This window comes from Mirounga angustirostris, unplaced genomic scaffold (genome assembly GCF_029215605.1).
Source record: "Mirounga angustirostris isolate CCGP_5_RB_7025 unplaced genomic scaffold, mMirAng1.0.hap1 SCAF_8, whole genome shotgun sequence".
NCBI classification, from domain to species: Eukaryota; Metazoa; Chordata; class Mammalia; order Carnivora; family Phocidae; genus Mirounga; species Mirounga angustirostris.
In genome coordinates this window covers 20,916,095-20,941,857 of record NW_026991716.1, presented here as the reverse complement: position 1 = coordinate 20,941,857, position 25,763 = coordinate 20,916,095, and the positions used below count along the sequence as shown (strand labels likewise).

The following is a 25,763-nucleotide window of genomic DNA, read 5'->3' as shown; positions in this document are numbered from 1 at the left end:
TGTTTTGGAGTAGAATATTTGAAGAGGTAGAGATGGGGGAAGACTGTCTGTCCAGCTCTGCAGCTATTTCTGTGCAGACTACAACACAGACAATATATTCCCGAAGTCGCCACAGTGTGAGGTCCGGGGCAAGGCTTCAGACTTGCGACTGCAGAAGGGGGAGTGCGGGGGACCAAAGCAGCTTGTTTTGTCCAGGTCACGGAAGGTGAAGGTGAAAGAGCCCCTTTCTGGCCCCAAACTGTGCAGCTAGAGAACCTGACAGAGCCCCCTGCAACGCTGGTAAGAGCAAGCTGGAAGGCACAACACAGGAGCAGTGCTGGTCACACATATTGGGGTTTGGCGGGAGACAGATGCTCCCCTCCAAAACCCCAAACAACACGGTTGGCATTTTAATGGAAAGAAAAGGGTGACCAGCGCTGGAACCGTGTGCCGTGTGAACACCGACGTGTTCGGTCTTTTCTGGGATGCCTTGTAAAGTGATATCTCAGGCCCCTGATCCAGTAGCTCTGTTCTGGGACCCTACAGAAGCCAAGTGAGCATTGGAAGACGTACTCTGGGGTCCACCAGAAACAACTCTTTAACCATCCATGTGGGTGCAGCCGATGGATGATTCATGCACAGTGGGCAATGTGCAAGTCACATCCGCCAGCCTCCTTTTGGGATCTGAGAAGGCATCATTGTGTGTCCCTTCTTGAAATTCTGTACCACTTCCCTCCACGCCTCTCTGCCTTTAGGACAGAAGTGAGTGGTAACCAACCCAATGGCTAGCAAGAGAAAGAAAAGATCCTCAGCCCAGAAAATGCTGCTTCCAAGCACAATTTACAGTCGAAGAAGTGTTGCCAATGGGCTCCCTTGTTTGAAGCCTGACATAGCCCCTTATGGCCAGGTGGGAACTGAGCCAGCCCCAGTGAGAAATCCAGAACAGAATGATCAGCGTTCCCTCTGCCTATTAGCCATTAGAATCTTATCCCATAGCTGGGATCTTTCCTATTCAAGGCTCCTCCGTATATTTTAGTGCTCAGTTTAATCTTCCTGTACTGTATTATAAAACCCCCTTAAACAATTAAATACTACTTGTACAATTAAGTGAAATTTTTGTAAATTAAACAAATTAATTTTATTGCAGACACACATACATTGGTCACATGCTTATTAATAGGATTGTCTTGAGTATTTAACCTAAAACAGCAGATTTCCTTAAATGCTTTAAAATCTTTAAAAGCAGGCAAGCAGGGTGCCTGGGTAGCTCAGTTGGTTAAGCAACTGCCTTCGGCTCAGGTCATGATCCTGGAGTCCCGGGATCGAGTCCCGCATCGGGCTCCCTGCTCAGCAGGGAGTCTGCTTCTCCCTCTGACCCTCTTCCCTCTCATGCTCTCTGTCTCTCATTCTCTCTGTCTCAAATAAATAAATAAAAAATCTTTAAAAAAATAAAAATAAAAAATAAAATAAAATAAAAGCAGGCAAGCAGACACAAATTATCACAATGTATTCCACTTACTACCGTTTGTTGTTAGACTACAGTATCTTTCAAAATATCAGTAACATGGGTTTACATTTATGTCTTTAACATTATTACAGTGATATTTACTCTTACCTGTATTCTTACATCATCCTGGGGTTATAGTCATACTTAGTTCAGTATCTTCCTAGGTGTTTAGGATGCCCCAGACCAAAGATATCACCTCAGACTAGCCAAGGATACAGGTTCCAAGTTGCCAGTCCATTGACTGTGGGATCGATGGCTGGTCAGCAAGCTCTCTTTACTGAAACTTGACCTAGTACAACTTGAAGACTTGAAGTCCCTTCCTTGCACAAGGTTCCCTGTATCTTGGTGCTTTTTCCACAAAAGATGTGTGTTTCCCAGGGTCATTGGGATGTTACTCACCGTCCTAGCATTATTATACATTAACCTGGTCTGTCAGCATTCCAGGAAACTTACACCACCCATGGTAATGTCAAATGTATAATTAGAGGGGTTGTTTAGAAGAAATGATAGACTTTGCAGATGAGTTGAGACTCATCTGCACAACATTTAGCTGACTCATCAGCTTTGAAGATAGCACTGAATTGTCCTTTTACTTGTATCTTCTCTGTGACTGCTGGTGCTGATTTGATTGTCGTCAGCTTTCTATCCGAATTTTATATGAGACCCCTCAAGCTCATCAGTCCTTCTGTTCCATTTTTTTTTTCTGGCTCAGTCACAACTCTTGGTCCTTACTCTTACCTACTCCCAAAGGTAGAGAAAAGTGCATTGTTCTCTCTGATCTATCCATAGGGGTGGAAACACCCTGAATCCCCAAAGAACTAAGAATGAGGCTACGTGCTCATCTAGTGCTTGGGATGTGACCCGACTTCCTTCCTGCCATTGTTAGCGCTGCAGCTCCCAGACATGCTGGCTAAGTAGAGTCATAAGAGACAAGGTCTTCAAGAGCTCAAAACAACAAGCACTGTCTTTCTGTCTCTTCCCAGCAACTGTCTGGTATTGCTAATTGTGTTTCACCAGCCAGCAGAGAGCAAGTTCCCAGGGGTGTCCTCCCACCCTACCCTTCTCAGTCAGGGATGAGCATGCACTCCACACTAGCATTTCCTTGCCGTCTGTTTACAGGTCCGAGGCCAGGGTAGCTAATCATAGTTCACAGTGGCTGGACAGCTACAGATGGAGGAGAGGGACACACAGGGTGAGGTACCAGAGAAGCTCTACTGATGTGTGAGGCCAAGGATCAGTTTCTGACAGTCTGCCTTATGGCATCTATTGTGGTCATGGGTGTCACATGACCATCTATTTCTCCCCAAGCTTGGCATTTGCAGACACATAGAGAGAGGTCAGCATTCTGCCTTTTCTTGTCTACAGGCTGAGGGTAGACTGGGGACCTCTTACAGAATTGGGAAGTGTCCTGGCCAGATAGACCCTCAGGACTTCCATCCAACTGCCTCCTCGTTCAGAACAACTTGAGCCAGAGAGGCAGTGTGTCCTAAACATAGCCACAAAGCTTCATGGCAGCTGAACACAACGGGATCTCCCAGGTCAGCTCTGCTTCCTCTCACAACATAAAAGCCATGATGGGTGAACTCACACAATTTCAGGTCAAAGACCTCACATACAGCAAGATCAGACCTCTCTTTCATACCTATATCTCCAAAGTGCAAAAAATCCTCTTCCTGTGCAGCCCTTCTCTTAAGGCAATTTGTCCACATCCTTTCTTGCCCAGGATCCTATAAAACAAGAGCCTTTGTATATACAGAAGACCTATGGGGTCTTCTTATAATATTGAGAGGACCAATGGCTCCATAAATGTACTGATTGCAGACCTTTCTTAGAAATGACATGGTTTTTGAGAGACGATGGGCTCTGAAAAACAAAACTGAGGGTTCTAGAGGGGAGGGGGGTGGGAGGATGGGTTAGCCTGGTGATGGGTATTAAAGAGGGCACGTTCTGCATGGAGCACTGGGTGTTATGCACAAACAATGAATCATGGAACACTACGTCAAAAACTAATGATGTAATGTATGGTGATTAATATAACCCAATAATAAAAAAAAAGAAATGATATGGTTTTATAAAGCAGTGAAAGCAAGAGCATGTTTAGAATAGAGCTGCCTTGTTCTGTGGTCTGAACCTCATAAATTAGGAACCTCAACAGTTAGGAGACAAATAACCGGGACAGGGGACACCTGATTAACATATGATAGGTGACTTGGGCCCCTAAAGTCCTAAAACTTGATGCCAGTGTCCTGTTTCTTCTGGCCTTTTCTCCATATATAGAAAGGTTGTTAAGTGCAGCCAACTTCAGCCATCAGGCAAATGCCTAAATGCCCAAATCCTTCGGCTTCCACTCCGTTGGAGTCAGCTGGCTTGGGTCTGAATGCAGGATAAAAGCTATTCCAAAAGGGAAGTAGTAGGAGCCTCAGTTCCCCCAGAGACTCTAATTTCTAGCCTGACTTACACTGAGCTGTTTGGGATCCAAGTGGTGTGGAGAGTGGGCAGGAAGATAATTTTTCCAGGGTGAACAATAGCTTTTCTGCCACACACTTGGCTTTGGTTTTAACTAAATTAAAGAGCAGTTCTTATATGAGTGTGTTTGCTTAAAAAAAAAAAAAAAGACCTGAAGAAAAATCGCCAATGGCTCTTGGTTTATTTGAACCAGTGGTTGAACAAAGCACAGGCTTGCTAGCAGGTGTCAAGTGTCCTGATTTTTGAAAGCATAGCTGAATCTTGTAAGAAAATATAGGAAGTCTCCAGGAACCAAAAGAAAGAGAAAGCCCAAATGTAGAGGAAAACTGGCACTTAAGACTTGTCCACCCTCAGAAAATTTGTCTGTCTCCAGGAACCAGAACTCAGGCTTCAGTGGCTGTGTGGGAGTTTGGTAGCATAGTCCTGTGCTGTGCAAGATGGGAAGTTGACCCCTCCACGAAGCTCAGTCCTTCAGAAAGTTATATCCACAATTTTAAAAAAAGTGAATAAGAAAAAAATAATAATTCAGCAAAAGCAGAAGACAAGGAAACTTATCTAACTGACCTGGTCTCTGGAGAAATAAGTTTTCCCTGAGAATTAGCAGCTGCAGATGAAAGAGCCCATAGGTTTGGGGACCAAATTTCTATCATCTTCATGATCCAGGAAACCCCAAGCCTAGAAATTAAATTACAGACTTTTTTTGAACAAACAAAATCTGGAGTTTGCCTGCCAAAGATTCTCAGTAAAGGAACTTTCCAAGGGATACTTCAGAAAGAAATAAAATGATCTCTCAGAAGTGAATTCGGACATACAAGTTGGAATGGCAAGCAAAGATTTAGGAAACTCAAATAAGCAATGGATGTAAGGATGATAATAATGTCCAATTTGAAAAGGGAATGTATTTGCTTTCCACTGTTGCATAACAAATTACTCTAAAACCTAGCAGCTTCAAACCACAGGCTCTCTGCAGGAGTTCAGGTGTGGTTTAGTTGGGTGTCCCTGACATGGGGTCTCTTGAAATGCTGATCAAGGGGTTGGTCTGGGCTGCAACCATCTTGAGGCTTGATTGACAGAAGATCTGCTTCCAAACTCCTATGAGTATGTGGCTAGAGTCAGGCCCCAGGAGGTCACTCCAAGCTCGCTCACATGGCTGTTAGCAGGATTCAGGTCCTCGGTGGCTGTTGGCCAGAAGCTTCGGTTCTTTGCCACGGAAGTCTCTCTACGGGGCCACGCACAACACGGCACCATGCTCCCACAGAGCAAAGGCTCTAAGCAAGAGAGTATGAGAGGGCAAGAAAGGCAGATTTTTTTTTTTTTTTTTTTTTGGTAACCTAATTTCAGAAGCAACATCCCAACACATTTGCCATGCTCTGCTGCTTAGAAGCAAGTCACTGGGTCTCAGGGGAAAGCTTTACATAAGGGTGTGAATTAGGAGCAGGGACCTCTGGGAATGGTATTGGAGGCTCCCTACCACAAAGCAATAATTCAGCACAAACCACAGAATAATAATAGCACGTGAAGGAAGGAGCTGGTGATGGGACATAAAGCACTCTGATGACCTTGTCCTTGTATTTTTCAGGGAGAGGGTTAAAATCATGTTTACTTTTGCAAAATGAAAAAGTTGTATTGTCGTACGGTTACACAACAGTGTGACTATACTTAACATTACTGAACTGTATGCTTAAAAATGATTAAGATGATAAATCTAATGCCATGTGTTTTTTACCACAATAGGAAATAAATAAATAAATAAATGCCAAAAAAAACAAAAAGAAAAAAAGGTAATGTTTCATTTTAAGCTTTATTAAGTAGAATTTTCATGTTCGAAATTCAAGGGTAATTATTTAAAAAACTAGCAATATAGTATATTACTTTCAAATTAGTAAAAAAAAAAAAAAAATTAAACGCTTGAGTCAATCCAAAAGAATGTTGGAAAGAAGGAGACAAAGGAGCATATAAAGATCAGGGCATTAAGGAACGAAAACCCAACTATAAATGAGAAATAATTACAAATGTATAAGAGATTCTCATATATATAAATCGACTAAGGTAAACTGATTTTTTTAAAAAAGAATACTAGATTGAACTTTAAAATTCAGCTCTCTGGGGGCACCTGAGTGGCTCAGTCAGTTAAGCGTCTGACTCTTGATCTCAGCTCAGGTCCTGATCTCAGGGTTGTGGGTTCAAGTTCCATGTTGGGCTCCATGCTGGGTGTGGAGCCTACTTAAAAAAAAATAAAATAAAAATCAGCTCTCTGATTTTTACAACTAAAATATAGACCTAAAATATAGACCCACAGTGAACATCAGATTTAATGGTGAAACGCTGAAAGCAATTCCTTTAAAACCAAGAAGGAGATAAGCATGCCCATCATCCCCACTTCTATCCATCAGTGCACTGAAGGCCCCAGCCAGCACAGTAAGACAAGAAAAATATAATACTTAAGGACTTAAAAGGAGGGAACAAAAATGTTATTATATGCATACAAGAGGACTGGCCATGCAGAAAAACCTAATCTAAAAATTATTGGAATTAATAAGAGAGTTGCCTGAACAATTTCTTTGGGGACCAATGTCTGACATTATTCCAGGCGATAGCTAGCATGCGTAGCTTTGGTTAATTCATTTTCACAGCTGCAGAGTATATAATTACTTGTATTGACTATAATTGTATCCATTCTCCTTTTGATTAATATTTTGGTTGCTTCCAATTTTTTATAATTACAAGCTGTTGGCAGCACCTATAATTTATATCTCTTTGTATCAGAAAAGGTTTCCCAGCCCAGGACTTTTCTTTCCACTTTTCTCAGGTTTAACCCCGGGAGAAGGTATTTGGAACCAGTCTTATCTAGTAATGCTTTCACACAATAACAGTTTTTAAATGTTATGTTCTGAAAACACATGAACAGATGGCAAGAAAAGGCTGAACAATATCCAAATGGTTACAGCAATGATGTGAAAGAGAATGGTGGAGTTGAGTCAGGGGTCTACCTAAAATTTTGCTGTGATCAACATGTGGTGCATTTAACCTGAGTGTGGGAATGGGGGGTGGGCAGGAAGGCTGTGGGCATTCGGCAGGTGCACTATTCTCATTTATTAATCTGAAGTCAGGTTTCCCATCTTATTTTTCCTGTCAGTTTGCTATCTTCCAATATAATTCTTTTTTTGTTGTCATTTTTAGCAAAAGTATTTTTAATCCTCTAACCAGGAGGGAAGTAGTAGGATTGTGTTGATTTGGGAAGCCAAGAAATGAGCCCTTTCTTTGCTTAGGAGTTTATTTTGCTGGCAGAGGGGCTGCCAAGCCAAAGGCAGCTGGTTCTTTCCTCCTCTGGCAATGACTTGTAAGTGCTTGTAGTCCTATATTATTCATGCCATGGGGTGGTCTATGTCACACAAGTGACAAAGTGCTAACGAGAAGTTTCCCATAGAAACATCTCCCTCCTCCCCATCAGGGAGAGCTCTATTGCAGAGCTGAGACATCCAGCAGACCTATTCTGTCTCCATCTCACAATGTGGGGGATACAGGAAGAGATGGTGAACTGGTTTGAGGAATGAGGAATTCTACTTCCCTGATTTCAGTACAAGATCCTCCGATAGAAAGTCTGGTACCTGTTTCACCATCTCAGGAAATCTCCATGGTATCTTTAGGAGGCATTGATTTCATGCCCTGGAGATCCTGCACCTCTTATTCTCTAGTGAAGAAGGAGCCGGTGATCCTCCTTGAACACTTCCTTTTCCTTCAGATGCCTCTCTGTGAGGGCGCCCTGCTCTTCATTCTAAGTCAAGGTGGTCACATGTAGAGAGTGTCAACTGAATGTCCTTTTGCCAACATGCTACCAGTGAAGAGGAGGGTCTTTACACATGTTAAAGACCGAATGTTTGTATCCCCCCAAAATTCATATGTTCATGCCCTAAACCACAATACCATTGGTTACCTCCAATGGTATTAGGAGGTGATTAGCATTGGACGAGATCATGTGAGGGGGCTCCATGCTAGGACTAGTGTCCTTATAAGAGGAAGAGACCAGAGCAAGCTCACTCTGTCTCTACCACGTGAACACACATGGAGAAGGTGGCCATCTCTACACAGGAAGAGGGCCCTCACCACAAACCACATCAGCCAGCATCATGAACATCCAGCCTCCAGAGCTGTGAGAAATAAATGTCTGTTGTTGAAGCGCCCCCCCCATCTGTGGTATTTTGTCATGGCAGCCCTACAGACTGAGACAACACGTCAGCTCTGTCTATAGGCTTGCTTCCTAGGAAAAGTGTAAATTGATTTTTTTCCTCTTGTGAGTCTGATGGGGTATTGGAGGCAGCATGGACAATTCATTACCACAGGTGGGGAGAGCAGTACCCAAGGGGGATGAAAAATATATCAAGTTGATCTCATACCAGAAAGTATTAGGGAAACAAATCTCAAGAATTAACACTTCTTCTGCAGGCCGCCGTATGATGGAGTGTGGCCAAAACTGCCTCCGGGGCCCCGAGTGCAGCATTGGGAAGGAAGGCTGGTGGCTAAGGAAGGAAGCTCCCTACCACAGTCATCCAAGCCATAGGGGCATTAGCAATAATTAACTGTGGCTGCCTGTGCCCTTCATGGCTCCCAGTGTTTGAATCATTCCTGGGAACATTCTCCTCATGTCATGGAGGGAGTCTCGTCACAGTCTCAAGGTTGAGCAGGTATAGAAGTTATTGACCCCGTCCTGCACTAGAAGTTCCTCCTCTGATTTTTCCCCAGGGAACAAGCTTCTCTAGCAAGAATCTTTCTTTAAAAGGACCTGCCTACATCACTGGAGAGAACGTAAAATGTATAGCTCCTCTGGAAAACAGTGGGGCTGTTTCTTAGAAAACTAAATATACATTTACCATATTACACAGCCATCCCAGTACTGGGTATTTCTCCCAGAGAAATGAAAACTATGTCTATATAAAACCTGTACGTGAAAGATCACAAGAGCTTTATTTGTAATAGCCCCAAACTGGCCAAACGTCCTTCAGCAAGTGAATGGTTAAACAAACCATGATACATCCATACTGCAGAATCCAGCTCAGCAATAAACATGCATGAGCTATTGATACACATCACCATCCAAATGATCTCAAGGACATTACGCCAAATGAAAAAAAAAAAAAATCCTATCTCAAAAGGTTACATACTGATGGATCCATTTATTTAACATTCTTGAGATGGCAAAATTATATTGATGGGGAACAGATTAGTGGTTACTAGGGGTAGGCAAGGGGATAATTATCAAAGGGAACATGAGGAGGATCCTTTGTGTCTGTTTCTTGATTGTGGTGGTGTTTGCATGCGATACAATTACATAGAACCACACATACACATGTGTGCACATACTCACGTGCATGCATGCAAAAAACTAGTCTGTAGATGGTCCCAGTGCCGATGCCTTGGTCCTGAGATCCAGTTGTGTAAGATGTCACCATGAAGGGAGGTGGGTCAAGGATATACAGGACTCTGTACTCTTTTTTTGCAACTTCTTGTAAATCTATCATTATTGCAAAATAAAAAGTTAAAAAAAAAAAGACCTGGCCTTTTTGAGCCCAAGGCCCTGCATCTTGCTTTTGGGGGTTCTGTCAACAGTGCAAACGTTGAGCCCCACAGTGCAGGCTCCATGGCCCCCGCCTTTAGGGCGTCTGAGAGACCAGCACCAGAAGGAAGTGTGAAGTTTAAAATGGTGTCAAGTGTCTCCTTCTTCAGGTGAGGAAAGAGAACTCAGTGAGGTGGAGTAATGGCTAGTTGTCACCTTGACTTAAATTCTGGGTAGTAGCTATTCCTAGTACTTCTGGAAAGAGGCCCCTCAAATGGTTCGCCTAGAAGGCCAAAGTGAGACAGGGCTGGGGTTTTTGTTTTTGTGGGATGTGTGCATATGTGTGGGGGGGTGGTATTTAAGGGCTGCAAAGGGTAAACTGGTTTTGTGTCAAACTGGACATCAGTGATACAGTCATGCAATTCTACACGATGGGCAGATGATCAGCAAAGCCAGAGACACTGTGAGAACTCAGAGCTCACCTGCAAGATGCAGGCCAGCGATTGACGGCAGAGGCTCTTCTTAACCCCAACAGCCACAGAACCCTGTGCTTCATCAAGGTTGGCTGCTTCTTGGGAAATAGGAAGAAGGCAGAAATCGATCTTTCCAGTACCATTCTAAACAATTGAAGCAAGAAAATGAAGTCTTCTGGACTTTCCAGGATCCTTCCGGAGGTGACCCTAGGATCTTTAAGGTCTGTGTATGTTGAAACAATCACCACCCACTTCTGACCTCAAGTCTTTGAAGAACCTGGACTAGGTGCATTTATTTTTAAAGATTTTATTTATTTATCTATTTATTTATTTGAGAAAGAGAGAAAGAGCGAGGGGAGAAGCAGAAGCAGAGGGAGAAGGATAAGCAGACTCCCCGCCAAGCGAGGACCCTGATGTGGGGTTCCATCCCACAACCCTGGGATCATGACCTGACCTGAAACAAAGAATTGGATGCTTAATCGACTGAGCCACCCAGGCACCCCTGAACTGGCTGCATTTATAATATTCAAGGTGAACGCCACAAACGTAGAATGGCCTAAGGGCTTTGTTGGCAAATGTGAAGTTCCCAGAAACTACATGCTCTTTGGGACTTCAGAGTTTCTGCATATGTTGTTCTCTCTGCCCCGAGTTTCTTGGAGAAAGAGTACCTGTAGACAATCTACCTGGGTTCATACTCCAGCACCTTCCAGATGTGTGACCCTGGACACTTTCCTTAAATCCCCCTTGCCTCAGTTCTCCAGACTCTAACATAGAGATAATGAGCCCCTAAGGCTTTTGCAAGGATTCGAGCTAATACACATATAATGCTTCAAACAGCACCTGCCTATGGTCAGAGCTACAAGAGTGACCACCGATGACCCTCTTGGCAGACTCTGCACCTGGCAAGTCTAAGCTCTGGCATCATCTACTTTGTGGCCATCTGTGACCACCCATGCTGGATTATGCACACCTTCCTTGTTCTTCACGGTGCCTTGTAGCTACGCTGTGTGGAGATTGTCTGTTTACCTTTCCTTTGTCCTTCCAAAAAGTCAGGGGTTATGCCTAAAAACGAACTGGTCTTTGTATCCCCACACCCTGCAGAGTGCTCAGCCCATGGTAGGAGCTCCAAACATGTTTGTGATCAGATCAATAAACAAGTGGTATTAGGTTTCTTGTCTCCCCTGTTGAAGTAGCATCTCTACTCCATTTTCTGGGCATCCACCAAAAATAGGAAAGGTCCAATTGCTAGCAGGCTCTATGGGCTGCTCTGACTTCAAATATGTGTCCCAAACACAGTCTCACTGGAGGAACTGAGAATTATGGGGGAAACATGATCTTTATGTCCCCTTGTATTAGGAGAGGACAGATTGAGATTGAGACTTATTAAAAGGGAAATGTGTTAGCAAAACATTTGGGGAGGTAAAGGAGCAGGTGGACCTTTTCCAAAATCACTTTAACCCCTTTACTTCCCCCTGTCTGATTGTTTATCAACATTCCTTTATTCACTCAACAAACAATTATCCAGTACCTATTACATAGCATAATCAGACAAAACAAGATGTTACCGGAGTGGAGAATTCAGAAATAGGACTGTATTTTTTTTTTCATTCTTAAATTCTTATAGAGATATTGTCTGGAGAGTTTATAGCTTAAACCTTACCTCTCTGCTGAAAATAAAGATGTTGTTCTTTCTGTGTAGCCTGTATTTGGGCCTATGTCCTGGAACACAGGCAGCCTCCTAAGAAGAAAAAAAATGCTCAGTACAAAGTAGGGGGATGAGTTGACATTCCATCCCCAAAGGTCATGAAGGTTTACGGAGAGACACCAAACATACACAACACGGCTCACTCTGCCAAGAATGACACTCAAAGCTTCTGAGACTGACCGTAGACCTCGGTCACCTTTATGGACACAGAGGGCAGAGGAGAGTAAAGCCAATTAAGGCCACAAAAGACACAGCTGATCTCTTAATCATTTCCTTAAGGCCAGAATGCGTTTCATTTATAATCACAAGCTGGTTTTTGGGTTTTAATTTCAGGGATCCCTTGGATCCCTACCCCAAGAGATTGCTCTCATCTAAGCGCTGAGCGAGCCCATAGAGGTGGCCCACCTGTCCTGACGGCTGGGCTTCTCCCAGCCCGCACCTCCCACTTCCCCTCACACGCCCTCCACCTTATGCTCCCTCTTCCCCCAACAGCCCTCAGTGTCTACCTTGTTTAGCTCTATCCTCTTGGTCCCTGAGCCCCCATCTCAAACCTTTCCATGCCTGGGTTAGTGTTCGGCATTGAGTCGATGTTCCCGAAATAAAATAGAAAAAAAATCTCTTAGGGGCTGTTCCAAGAATTCTAACTAAGCAGAGCCCTGCCTTTCTTGAAAGAATTCCTTTACAAGTCACTGGGGTAGCTGCTGAGGCCCTGAGGTGCCTGGGGTCCTCCCAAGCCCTCAGCACCGAGCCAATGGGAAATATTTTGTTGTTTCTCCAGAGAAAGAAGAGAGATGAAGACAGGGAGGGAGGGAGCCAGCAATATAGTGAACCCTTCCCCTCTCCCCCCAAGCAATCTTCATAAAATCTGTAAAATTTGTGAAAACATTTCTTAGGAAATCCATGAAGGGGTTAAACTTTCAGCCTGGAGTGACACACAGTAGATCTAGAAGCCCACCCATGTGATCCTAAGCTCAGGGAATGAGCACACAACCTGGGGTGGCTTATGACAGTGGTTTTCAAACAAAGCTGGACAATAGAAGTATCTAAGAATCGTGATGCCCAGGCAGTATCCAGAATGTCTAGGACAGGATCCAGGCATCACTATTTTTACAGCGCTCCCCAGGGGATTCCAGTGTACAGCCACGTCTGAGAGTCAGTACTGAAGAACATCCCCAACCACTAACCGTGTTCAATGAGATCCTATTTATATCTCAAGGGCTGAGAGGCCCTAGCTGACATCCAGGTTTTATTTCAGAAATATCTATTGAACTTTACTAAATTATATTAAACCAAAAGTGCTCTTAACGTGAAAAAGAAAATTTTATTTTTACTTTTATTGTATTGTGTTATGTTAGGAGAAGGAAGGGAAAAATGAAGGGGGCGGATAAAGAAAATTTTAAAAAGAAGTAGTTGGTTTCGTTTTCTACGACCACAAGAAGTAGAGTCAACATTGCTCTCCTAACAGAATCCACCCTTTTTTTGCCCAATGATTGAATATCTACAATGTGGCTACCACTGGCCTCGATGCTTCATGAATTATTTTTCTTAATTCTTACAAAAACCCTCCAACTCCCTTGCTTTTTTATCTGTGCTTTTACCAGTGTCCTTTAGGTTGAGAAATGGCTGCCCTTTTGCAGAATAAGTGAGCTACGTACGCAATCCTAGCAAACAATCCTTGCAAGCGAGCCTAGCCAGCAAGCCTAGCAAAACTGGGGAGCTAGTTCTGCCTCCTTGTCCCTCCTTGTGATCAGCCTGAGACATAAGAGGAACAGGGTCTTGGTGTGTGCGTTTGAACTCATTTTGCCTCTGTCCAAAGCTCTGTTTCCTTCTCTTAGTCAGTTGACCTCCCTTGCTGTTTGTCTCTTACATTTGGCAGTATGAGGGCAGAACCACAGCAGGCTGAGTCTGGAGACTGGAATCAGTCATTTCACTGCCCTAGATCTCAACCTCTTCAATCACAAAATGGGGATATTAATACCCAATGTCCTGGTCACCCACAAGACAGGGGACAGAGTCAATGATTCATATATATCCTAGAACCACCTGGTCCTTTGGCTTCAAATCCAGTTCTATAAATGAGCAAAGACAGGGTTGATATCAGATGTTAGATCTCAGCCAGTTTACCAGCCCCTACTCACTCATGCTTCATATTCCATAATCCCAGACGCTGAGGACAAATGCCTTAGCTTTTTCTTTTAAACCATACCTAGTTCATGGCTTCCAGAAGCAGGAAAGAATTCCTATTCAGCGTGCCCAGCATTTAAAGAACAGTCCCAGAGTTCATCTTCATAGCCACACATAATCAGGTAAACCACCTGTACATCATGGCTCGGTTCTTGTCCGCTGTCAGAAAACAGACAGATTTGCAGGAAATGCAGAAATGAAATATGACAGGTGCATCCTTGTTGTGTCTCGGTGTCACCAAACACTGCCACGGTTCCTGACATTCCTAAGCCAAGGAGTGTTAAGGCTTCCCCGGGCTCCTTCCCAGGGAAAAAGTTTATCTGCTAGTGAAATGCAAATCCTCACCCTTGAAGTATAGTAGAGACACGTGCTCTGAGGTCTAATTTTCCATTAAAAACAAAAGAAACAAGAACAATCTAACTTTTCTCCAGTTTTCTATCCCATATGGGTTGACTCCAGATTAGGAACAGAAAGTTAAATAATTATCTGTACCAAACAGAACAGGCAAGTTCCTTGGATGCTTCTAGACTTGAGGAAGCCCTGGTAATTTGGTCACTAGTCAATCAACAGTAGGGCTCTGGGTAGACTGGCCTGGTCAAAAGGTTCCTGCGCCACCCTGGCCCCACAGCCACCAGCAGTGTCCAGCACATATTAAACAGTTAATAAATACTATTGAAAGAATGAATGAACACTATCAGTAAGACTGAGTTTTAAATGAAGAGGGGTTGGGTCAAGTAGTATGGAGTGTGTGCCTTGCACACAGAAGACCACAGAATGATGACTATACATTATAAGAGGTTTAGAGTATACATGTATCTTTTATTGAGTGTATTTGGTCCTGTAGTATTATAATTAGATGCTGGAAGTGTTATCATCCAGATGAGAGCAGAAGCATCTTCTGATTTGCTTTGTGTCCCCAAGGTCAGGTGCTCTTCCAGCCGTATGTCAGGTATGCAGTAAAATGAATGAGAAGCTAAGTAGGAATTCCCATCCTTGAGCCACTGAGATACACTTTCTGCCAGCGAGGAGACAAGTTCAAGTTCCTCTCAGCCTCATGTTAAGATTCTGCGCTATGTGGAACCATGGATAACACAGAATAAATATGTGCATTTAGAGTTCATTGTCGATCTACTCTTTAAGATGCAAAAGTTCAAGCAGAACAGCCTCAAATGGGTCATTATTTTTTGTGAGACATTTGTCCAGGTCTTTTGGATCGAAGCTCATCTTCATTACCATTTATCTCTTTACAGTCTCTAACGTTTCTATTTTGAGTCGAAGACCATCGCCTCCTAACCTGATGGAAGTCGATCTCAGGTCATTCCAGGGGAGTGTGATTCAGATGTCAAGGGGGCAGCTTAGGTTCACAGCCCTTTTTTTGTCAATAATGAATTCCCATGGATTCCGTGTGTTTCCCGGTTAGAAGCACACAAGTAAGGGATCTGAATTGTGAATTTAGCAGCACAAACATATCCTCACACTCAAGAACACATTCATCATGTTACCAGGCAGCTGAAGAGTGTTGTAGTTCTTGGCCTCTTATAATACAAACAGGTGGCATTCCAAGGTGATGGTGTTCCTTCCATTTTTGTTGTGTTTAATATCAAGAACCATATGTAAGCAGTTTGAATCCGCCATCTGCATACCCAAGATAAAATGAGAACAAAGTCATAGACCTGACTTTGGCAGGCGGGTCAGTTCCCAAGGAAATACCACCAAAGACAGTGGAACAGGGTGGAGCTGCTGTTATTTGAAATACTGTCCCATCAGGGGGCCTCCCTGTGCTGTCCTACAGCGACAAGATTTGAAAGGCAGAAACGAGGGGAGATCAGGAAATAACAGAGCAACGTAGCTAGAATACATTTACCACGTTGTAAGTCACTTCCTTATCTTCAAAGGCAGGGAAGGGGTCTGAGGGAAGGGGTACAAGAAATGCACAAGTGACATCAAGGACAGAAAGGAGGAGAGTTGATTTTTTGTTGCCATGGTAATGAATTTCCAGCAAAGTCATCTCACTTACACATGGAGCCTGACACACTATCCTCTTCTTCGGGATCTGCAGTGACCCTTGAAAGTTGTCCTGTGAATCACACAAGCAAATTAAAACACCCCAATCAAAATATGGCCATGCAAGAAAGGGAACTTCCAGATCCATGTACAAGTGGGCCTGTGTAGTAAACGGAATACAAACTTGCAGAATCGGTAATCATCCAAATTAAGGGAAGAAGTCAAAAGCAAGGTCTGTTTGTTATTTTGGGTTTGGGAGGCGGGATTCGAAGATGACAGAGGAGTATCTGCTACTATTTGGCCTAGGCCTAGATTTTCAACCACACTCCATCCTAAGTGCCACAGCAAAATTCCCATTATTGTGATGACAAAGTTAACACACTAGCACCTTCTAAGAGAGCCTTCCGGGTATAGGGAGAGAGAGATTGATATCACTGGCCTCACAACTCAGACTTTCCCAGTAATTGCTGGCTCCCACCAAAGTTGGAAGTGAAAGCTCAACTACCCTTCTGGATCATCAAACTATCTGACTTTCTCTCATTTCCATCTACGTATCCAACAGTCTGACATGCTGGGCCTTGCCCACTAGACTAGGTGCTGGTTATCTGATGATGCATAAACACAGCATAGTTCCTGACCACTCACAGCTCGTACCCTGGTGCATTCTAAGGATGCAAACTAGTGATCATTACCACACTCACAATGATAGAGCTATACACAGGGTGCCATGAGAGACCAGGGGAAGGACAAATGAGGGAACCCCAGTTGGAATCCCGGGGAGGGGTTGGTTGAGCTGGATTGTGAAGGTGCAGAAGACCAGAAGAAAAGACAATCAAAGTTTTCCTATGTGAGGTCTAAACCTCTCTGAAGACATTTACTGGAAATTGGCCAAATTGATTTTTATGCTGCAGACAGAAGTAAACATGTTTTCAGAAAGTAGAGAATAAAAGCCAGAGCCATTTACCCAGCAAACACTGAGTTAGCATCTGCCATTGGAGGTGGGTGTTAGGTATGATGGGAGGAGGAGGAGTAATCAAACTGTAAGAGAATAGAATATGATATAATAACATATAATAACGAGGCCCTGGTCTCGAGGATCTGACACTGGTTGAGGAGGCAAGGCATTATGATATAAAGCATTGAGTAACTACACAATGTAGTCCATGTTACATGCTAAATAATCAGCATAGATCATAAATTCATCGGAATAAAGAGAAAGAAGCTGGTGGAATGAGGTAATATCTCCCAAAGAGGTCAGGGTTTGGACAGAAGGGAGAGAAATTATTGTAGGTAAAGAAAGCACAGATCAGATCATGTCACCCTCTCTCTCTACAATCATCAATGACTCCCAAGCACAGTTACAGGCTCACTCTTTGTGATTCCATGGACCAGGACATCCCTATTCTTATACTCCTGAAAACTCAGATGGCTTCTTCAAATCTCTATATCCCAAGCACTCAGCATCGTGCCTGCCACTGGTAGGGGGCTCAGTATATCCATCCCAGAAACATATGGAACCACTCAGAGACATTTGATTCCCAAGTTAACTATGGACCATATAAGAGCAAGAAGGATTGTGAACACACAGTTGGAAGGGTTATTGAGGGTCCTACCAATACAGCGCAAAATGCACCCTGTGATGATGAATTCTGTGCATCAACTTGGCTAGGCTCTGGTGCCCATCTGTTTGATCAAGATGTTTCTGTGAAGGCATTACATGGATGTGATTAACATTCACAATCAATAAACTTTGATTAAAGCTGGTTATCCTCCATAATGTGGATGGGACTCCTCCAGTCAGTTGAAGGCCTTCAGAGAAAATACTGAAGTTTCCAGAAGAAGCAACTCAGTTGCAAGACTGCACCTTAGAAATGCAGCCTGAGTTTCTAGCATGCTGACCTGCCCTGCAGATTTCCAACTTGTCAGCCCACACCCACCCGCAGTCACACAAGGGAGAGAGAGGAAGAGAGGTAGAGAAAGAGAGAGAGACGTTGCCTTCCCGCAGCAGGAAGAACATGGACAAGCCTAAGGATGGACCTGGCAGAGATGTGGGAAGGCTAGTGGAGGTGGGGCTTGAGGAGTGTCAGCTCTGTTTCAGGGTGGCAACAGTTTGTAAAGCTTAAGCAATCAAACTGTCAAAGCATGCACGTGCACCTGCGTGCATACACACATGTGTGCACACACACACACAACATAAATGTATATAAAACCTGGTACAATCTGAATAAGCCCTGTTCATCGGACCAATGTCAGTGTCTTGGTTTTGATATTGTACTATATTATACGTAAGATGTTACGATGGGGGAAAGCAGAGTGAAGGTTAAGTGAAATCTCTCTGTATCTTTCTAAACTTTCTATGAGAATGTAATTATTCAAAATATAAGGTAAAAAAAAAAAACCTCCGAGCAGACTCATGACATATGAAAAATAGTAGCATGAGAGGTGGCCCCTCCTGTAACCCTCAAACCACCCAGCAAATAGGCAGCATGTTCCTGTCAGGTGACGCCCATAGACTCCAGGACAGCAACCCATGCCGGAGAACACACCAGCAGGGAACCCAGCAGAGGGTACCACCTCCCCCGACCCATCACGCTTATGTCCCCACCACCTTCCGGTGAGGAATTGCATATCCAGAGCCTGTGTGGTTGGGTTCTGAGTTCTATTCCCCGGTTCCAGTTGAGGCCCAGAACTGGCTAGAAACTACCAAGGCAAGCTCGTCCTTTCCTGGACAACTGCCCAGCTCCAGTCCAGACTAGGAGAGCACAGCCCACCAACAGAGCTTAAGGCACAAAAATTGTTCTGGAGCTGAGATTTGTTAAGACCCTGCCCACACTTAGCCCACCTGTTTATCTAAATCTCTTCTACCTTATGAATGAGGAGGAAAGTAGCCCCAAGATGCATTGGACTGTCACTGCCCTTAATATGCAAGGCAGATACACACCCGGATCCTCTTCCTCACCCCTACCACGATTTGCTCTCAGCTGTTCAGAGGAGCCTGCCTTCCACATACAAGTGTCCCAGAGGCAAGGAACAGTGGGGGCAGTTTGAGAACATGCTGGGCTCACTCACTGCAACCACCATCCTCCCTTGGTCAGAAGCCATGAATGTTGACAGAACTGACAGAAGGGGGGCATCACACAGAGGCTAGGGAAAGAGGACTCAAGATGAAAAGATTGTATATGGCACAATGAAGCTTTAGCCTCTTTTCTCAGCTCATTTGCTGTTCTACAATGAAGTGTCTAGAGGAAACATTTATCTCTGCCCTCCCAGCCCGGGAACACCAGCTCTCATTAACTTTCCAATTTCATCCCTTCAGAAGATCCAAGTTCAGATAATCCAATTTATATGTATTAAAAATTACTTGAGGCAAGTGTCCAAGGGAGTACCCCCTCTCACCCTCCCACCCCGGCAGTTCTCATATTACATAAGAAGGACTACTTAAAAAATGCAACCCACCATCTTTTATTTTGGTACATGAGTCTGAGGCACTTGTCTGGTGATTGAGAAGGCAGTTCTTAAAAGCAGTGGTTCTCCACCGGAGGCAGGTTTTGTCCTCCAGGGGGCATTTGGCAATGTCTGGAGACATCTTTGGTTATCACAACTGGATTGGGGGCACTGGGGAGCCTGCTGGGCCGAAAATGCTGCTAACATCCTACAAGCCCCACAAAAAAAAGGATTATCTGATCCAAAATGTCAATAGTACCAAGGTTGAGAAAACCTGCTTAGAGTTCTCTACAAGTTTACTACGTATATAACCTTTATCATTCATTCAGCAAACAAGCACTTGGAACTTAGCATAATATTCAGACAGTGTGCTAAGCCCTGAGGCTGGGAGCCTGCCTTACAGCATCCAGTAGAGGAATGGCAAAGGTATAAGGAAAATACAAGGCAATATGGAGCCTGAGTGAAAATACATATTAACACAGGGAAGGACATGCGTCCTGGGGGACAGGAAGAACTGATGTCACTTCCCCCAAGACAACTGCAAACTGCATATTCAGTCTCAGATATAAAATTAGATCTCAAATATAGAACAAATATAACATATAACTGCTGGGAAAGATCATCAAGCCCCTAAGCGCTTTTGAAGCAAACTGCCTTAATGTTTTTATATACATACACATCCTCAGAGAGAAGCAACCTACTGCTTTCTCTGTGACTTTGTTCCCTATTGAGATTATTTTCCTAACAGTGTTTTTCCAGTACCAAGATGTTTTACTTCCTTCTCCTGCCCTTAGTTTATTCTTCTATCTATACTTGTAAAATATCGATAAACATACAGTGCAATTCTGTAACTGCTAATCAGCTAAGGGATATGTATGTAGCTCTAGTATCTTTCCTTTGACAGCAGTTTGAATTGATTCACAGTTCTGTGGATGCACTTTCCTGAATGTCTGTCAGTTGGCCTCTCTTTTTCAATACTGAGTGCCAAATATGTAGCAGGGACAATTGTCTCCATACCTCCTGCTCCCATTTCCCAAGCTGAGAGAAGCTTGGGACAGCACAAAGGTGCTTGTGAAGAAGGAAAATGAGCATAAGAGAAAATGGCCTTTCCCCAGGAAAACGAATGGCCAGATCCAAGAGGGTTTGATCAAACAAAACTGCACCTTAGATTAGATTTGAAAGGCAAAATAGCCTAGTGATCATTTCCATGGCAGATACCACAGACAATTACATATCTTCCAGGTCAGCAATGTGGATGATAAAACTGTCTGGAACACCATCATTGACAAATGTGAGCTCATAGCTAAGCTGAAATTAAAACCAGTTATGAAACAGAATTATCACATGCCATATGCCCATGCACAAAATATTCCAGGCCATCTTACAAATTAAATCATTAACATACAGCTTTGAGGCTCTACTTGGTGAATACTTGTGCACAATCCTGGGCTGTCATTTTTTGTTTGTTGTTTAAGTCTGGGTTCGACTCTTGACTCTACCACCTTATAGTTCTGGGACCCAGATAAGTTAATATAACCTTTCTGAGTCTATATTTTTCCATCTGTGAAAGGAGGAAAATCATAGCTATCTCTCAAGATTGTCATTTGTCCTAAGAGTCTGGGTCCCCTGGGGAAAATACAGACCATGTCAATGGTCAGCAGCGACCACCCTGAGGGTTGGGAGAACAGAGGGCAGAGGTTGGAGTTATCACAACCTGGAGGCTTCAAAGAAGGGCCCTGTGGAGCTGAGGCACAGATTGCTGGGGATGGGGAATGTCTGCAGCAGAAACTGTCCTAACAGAAGCTTAGGAGCCCACGCAGCTGAACCTCCACTGATTCTGAGAAGGTGCAGAAAGGAGCTGGACACTGGAACCAATTGCTACTACCAGGGTGCCAGGCCATCTCCAGGTGACACTCTCAAGGACCAGCAAGTATGGAAGAAGGAGCAGATTCCTTCCCCTGCTCAGCCTCAGTCTCCCTCTCTCACCTCTGCGGGCAGATGGCAAAGGAGAAATGTGATTACGGAGAGCCCCATCTCTACACAGTGGACCTCGGAAGGCTGGATTTGGAGCTGAGGGACACATGGTCCGTTCATCCACTCGTTACCTACGCGTATGGGGTGCTTTCCATGTGTCTGACTGAGGGGCTCTGCGCTATGCACTGGGGAGTCTGGAGGATTAAACAGAAAGCTCTTATAAAGTGCACAGCTCAGTGATGAGGGCAACTCAGTTAAAATCAGTTCTCTCTAAGACCCAGTGGGAAACACAAAGGAAAAGGAAATAGAAACCAAACCAAAACAAACAAACAAAAACCCAGCTCCTGTCTTTCAGGAGTTTCATGTTTTAGGTTAAGTGTTGTAGGATGAGTCGAAGAGCAGAGTACAAAGTAATACATGTTCATACACTTTGAAAAAATATTTCAGACAAAACTACTTTAAGAATTCAGAGAAGCCAAAAAACATTTGGGGGATGATCAGGGAAACCCTCATAAAAAAAGATGAGAATGACCAAGACCTCACTTAGACCACAGCCGAAAGGGTAAGACCATTACACATTAAAGAAAGCGAGTGAGCAAGTAACCGTGGTGTGAATTTGCTGTGTGATTACCTGACCTCAAAAAATGGAGGATAGATTCATGATGTGGAGTACGGAAGGTGGGGCCAGTAGGACATTTCCTGACTTTATTCTGAGGGATAGATGAGCCTCTGGAGCTTTCTGAATGAGCAGAAGGTATGTGTAAAAGACATTATCTTTGCAGTCCCTATCATATCTAGCACAATACCTTGCATATAATGGACTGTCTGGGAAAAAAATTATTACATTGACTGAGGTGGGATGGGACAAAATTATAAAGGCAAGTCCTAACTTTGAAAATCTTCATACATTTCTCTCTTTTTAATTATGTAATAAATGCTTTATGAAATGTTTCAAATAATCAGTGAGCAATTTTAAGGCCAAAAGTTCAGGAACCACAAGAATTCAAGCAATGATAAAAATGTTAAGTAAGGGTATAACCCACCCATCAAGACCCTGTGCTCATTTCAGATTGAGAGCCTGCCATTGGAACATGGCATTGATCAACATTAACTATGGAGAGACTTGGAAGGATTATTGATGGCATCAGGAGTTTATGCAAAAACAAAGTGCTGGACAATATGTTTTTGAATCAATTTTAGTGATTCATGTAGGAAAAGAAATGATATCATTGGTGTGAATTTTTAATGGAACTTTGCAGAGCATACAATGTACTCACACCTAATCTGTTGTGTTCTTCTTGGCAGATCCATTACAAGATTTTGGCTTTTCTGTTGACCAGTGTTCTAAACATTTAAAGTCAAATCTCAACATTAGATTTGGAATCATTCTGAGTAAGTAAAGAATATTGACATGAAATAAAACATTGCACAATCTCTTCCTGGCCCACACACCGCAATTACTTCCATTAACTACAGTAGCTGGCTAAGTGGCTGGCTAAGCTACTGTCCCCACCACTCTGTGGACAACTCTATTTCCTTCTTCATTTTTACTTCTGTCTCTGGGTAACATCTAGATACAGTGGAACTCCCACTGAATGCTGTGCTCTTGTACTGAAAAGACTTGAAGCATTCATTTGGATGATATCAGCACCCAGAATCCGTAAATCCAACAACAACAAAAAGATAATACATCAAGCCTAAATATTGATGTCTATGTGAGAGAGAGCTTTTGCTTTGTTATCTCAGCAACAAACAAGTCTACCACCAGCAGTATGGCTTATCATTTAATTTATTTCATTTCTCAAATAGCTGGTGCAAGTTCTTAAACCTTTGACAAAGGGAAAAATATGTAATATCTTCTCCCTCCACCCCAATTAATGAGCTAGGATGCTGATTGTTTATTTTTATTTGGACATGACTTTACACTTAGTCATTATATTGCTATAACTACTAGAGTATCTCCCTTCTAAAGCAGTTTTATCAAAACCAGAACAGAAGGACTTAATAAACTTAGCGTGTGGAATCATTTCAGAGAAATGAAGGGAACGTTGCTGGCGACCAAGAACTCTCATGCATCTTCGTATTTCCAGAACCTTGCCCAATATCTGGATTCTATAGCAGCAGCTGAGTAATCAAAGAGGAATAAAAAGAGGAGTAGAAGGAACATAAAAGGAGGAATGGAGAAAAAGGCAGAGCACCCTAAAGCTTCCTGTGTAATATGATACAATATCTACCTAGCAACTGCGGGGGGGGGGGGTGACCCCACCCAACCACTCTTAGGAGAGGCACATAATACTGCAAATACTGCAGCTGGAAAGTTGTAGAAGCCGGACCTGCAGCCATCTCCTTGAGGGGCCAGAGCATCTGGGCAGAGAAGCACAACAGTGTGCCTACCTTGCTCCAAACAGATCAAGTTCATAAAAGGGCATATTCATACCTAGGTCTCCGGCCATTATCCCCTGTAGCATTGCTTACGTGCTGTTTTACAAAAAAAAAAAAGGAACGAAGGAACGAAGGAACGAAGGAAGGAAGGGGGGAGGGAAGAGGGAGGGAAGGAAGGAACAAAGGAACGAAGGAAGGAATAAAACTGTTCCCACAGGGCAGGCTTCTGGAAATAAAAGGCCTTTTGGCTCATGCTTCTATGAATGTTGAATGCTTTGATATGAAATTAAACCCACTCTAATAGTAAAGCCGATCTTTTCTTTCCCTTTAGGAGAAGACATCAAAGAGCTGTTTCTTGACATAGCTCTCTTCACTAAAGGATCATCCATTTTGAATTTCTCCTATCCCATCTGTGAAGAGGATCTACCCAAGTTTTCTTTCTGCGGAAGAAGGAAAGGGGGTAAGCTGTCTGTCTCGCTGACTCTTGCTAGGGTCCAGAGAGGGATGAGCAATGGCTTCCAGTTGAGGCTGGAGCCCTGGGGGTTCCACCCCTCACCATAGGACAAGCTTAACCTTGCTTATCAGCGTGTGTCATATAAAAATAACCATGAAGCTCATTTCACAGGACCTACCTTATATATTGAGTATAAATACTAAGTGAAACATGCATGTGAGACATTTTACAAATAGAAAAATGTTACTGTTCCTGGTGGCACCTTGCAAAAAAAAAAAAAGGGCTGGCATCATAAAGAACCAACAGCTTCCCCAAATCCACTGAGATGCAAAGTATCTCCAGGTTTCTCCTCAGCAATCTCTTTAGTGACAGGGTCTCCTCAGTATGGCAATGGACTCTGAGAAAAAGAAAAAAAAAATGAAGCTTTCTAAATGTCACTGTTTTATTGTGGTCTTGCCCAGTTGAGTCGTTGACTAATGGGGGCATTAGGTAGCTAGACTCAAAGTACACAGCATAAAACCATGACATCATCTGTTCCTTTTGTCAATTCACTAACTGCCTACCCCCGTGCTGTACATACCCCAAGGAATATAAGAACCTCATTCCAGCCAGTCCTCACCTCCTTCTGTGCCTTCTCCTCCCCCAGTATCTTCACCAAGGCCCTGAGATACCTTTGTTTATTTACCTAAAACATGGGTCTGATCTGTGACTATCCTTCCGGAAGTCACTCTCCTCCCCCTTCCCAGGGCATTCTTCCCTGTCCCAGGGGCCAAGGGGGAGTGCACCCCTTAACCCCACACACCAGAAACATCCGCTTATTTATTCCCTCATTCAAGGAAGGCAGAGTGTAATTACCCAATTGTGCTTTCTAACCAAAGGATCTAGAAGAAATTGGGGTTCCCTTCACATAACTAATGGGTGCAGACAGAGAAAGTTTGTGCAGGACAAGAAAACAGGAAATTTAAGAAAGTGCAGGCTCCCTGAAGCTGAGGCCTCAGCTCAGCCCTCCCTCCTCAACCTCTTCTCCGTTCCCCAAAGTGTGGGTGCATAACCATATTGGCACAATCATTTATTCCCGTTTGTCATCCTCAGTAGATGATGAGCTTCTTCAGGTTGGGGTAGGAGCATCTTGGTCTTTATGCCCAGGGCTTCAAATGTGCCTGCTACACAGAGAGTACTCAGTACTGAGCACTCTAGCATGCATGCAGATGGAAAGAGCCCGCACCAGTAAGCATTTGTGCCAGGCACTGTTCTAAGAGCTTCACATCCAGTCAGTCATTGACTTTCTACCCCAGCCTTGTGAGTTAGTACTATTAACATTCTAATGCCAAGTCACAGAGCTAGTGAGGGAGCCCTGGCTCAAACCCAGGTGAGCTGGCTCTGGGACCCACAATCTTATTGGCTAAGGAATGGATCAACCAAAGAAGAAACAAGAAACTGTGCCTTTTGGCCAGGAGTTTATTGTTTTTTAATTAATTTTTTTTTTGATGTAGTGTTCCATGATTCATTATTTGCATATAACACCCAGTGCTCCATGCAGTACGTGCCCTCTTTAATACCCATCACCGGGCTCACCCATCCCCCCAACCCCCTCCCCTCTAGAACCCTCAGTTTGTTTCTCAGAGTCCATCGTCTCTCAT

At 43.5% G+C, this 25,763-nt stretch overlaps 1 protein-coding gene across 3 annotated transcripts in view; it reads left to right on the top strand.

The window, feature by feature from the left end:
• Positions 1-25,763, top strand: part of LY86 (lymphocyte antigen 86) — a 97,356-nt gene that overhangs the window by 45,652 nt on the left and 25,941 nt on the right. For all 3 annotated transcript variants that reach the window (XR_010413514.1, XM_064597211.1, XM_064597210.1), the window contains exons 3-4: positions 22,593-22,679; positions 24,001-24,129. Coding sequence is in view for 2 of the 3 variants with exons in the window: in XM_064597211.1 (XP_064453281.1) it covers positions 22,593-22,679; positions 24,001-24,129 (216 nt within the window). In the remaining variant the exon portion in view is untranslated. The remainder of the gene's footprint in view (positions 1-22,592; positions 22,680-24,000; positions 24,130-25,763) is intronic.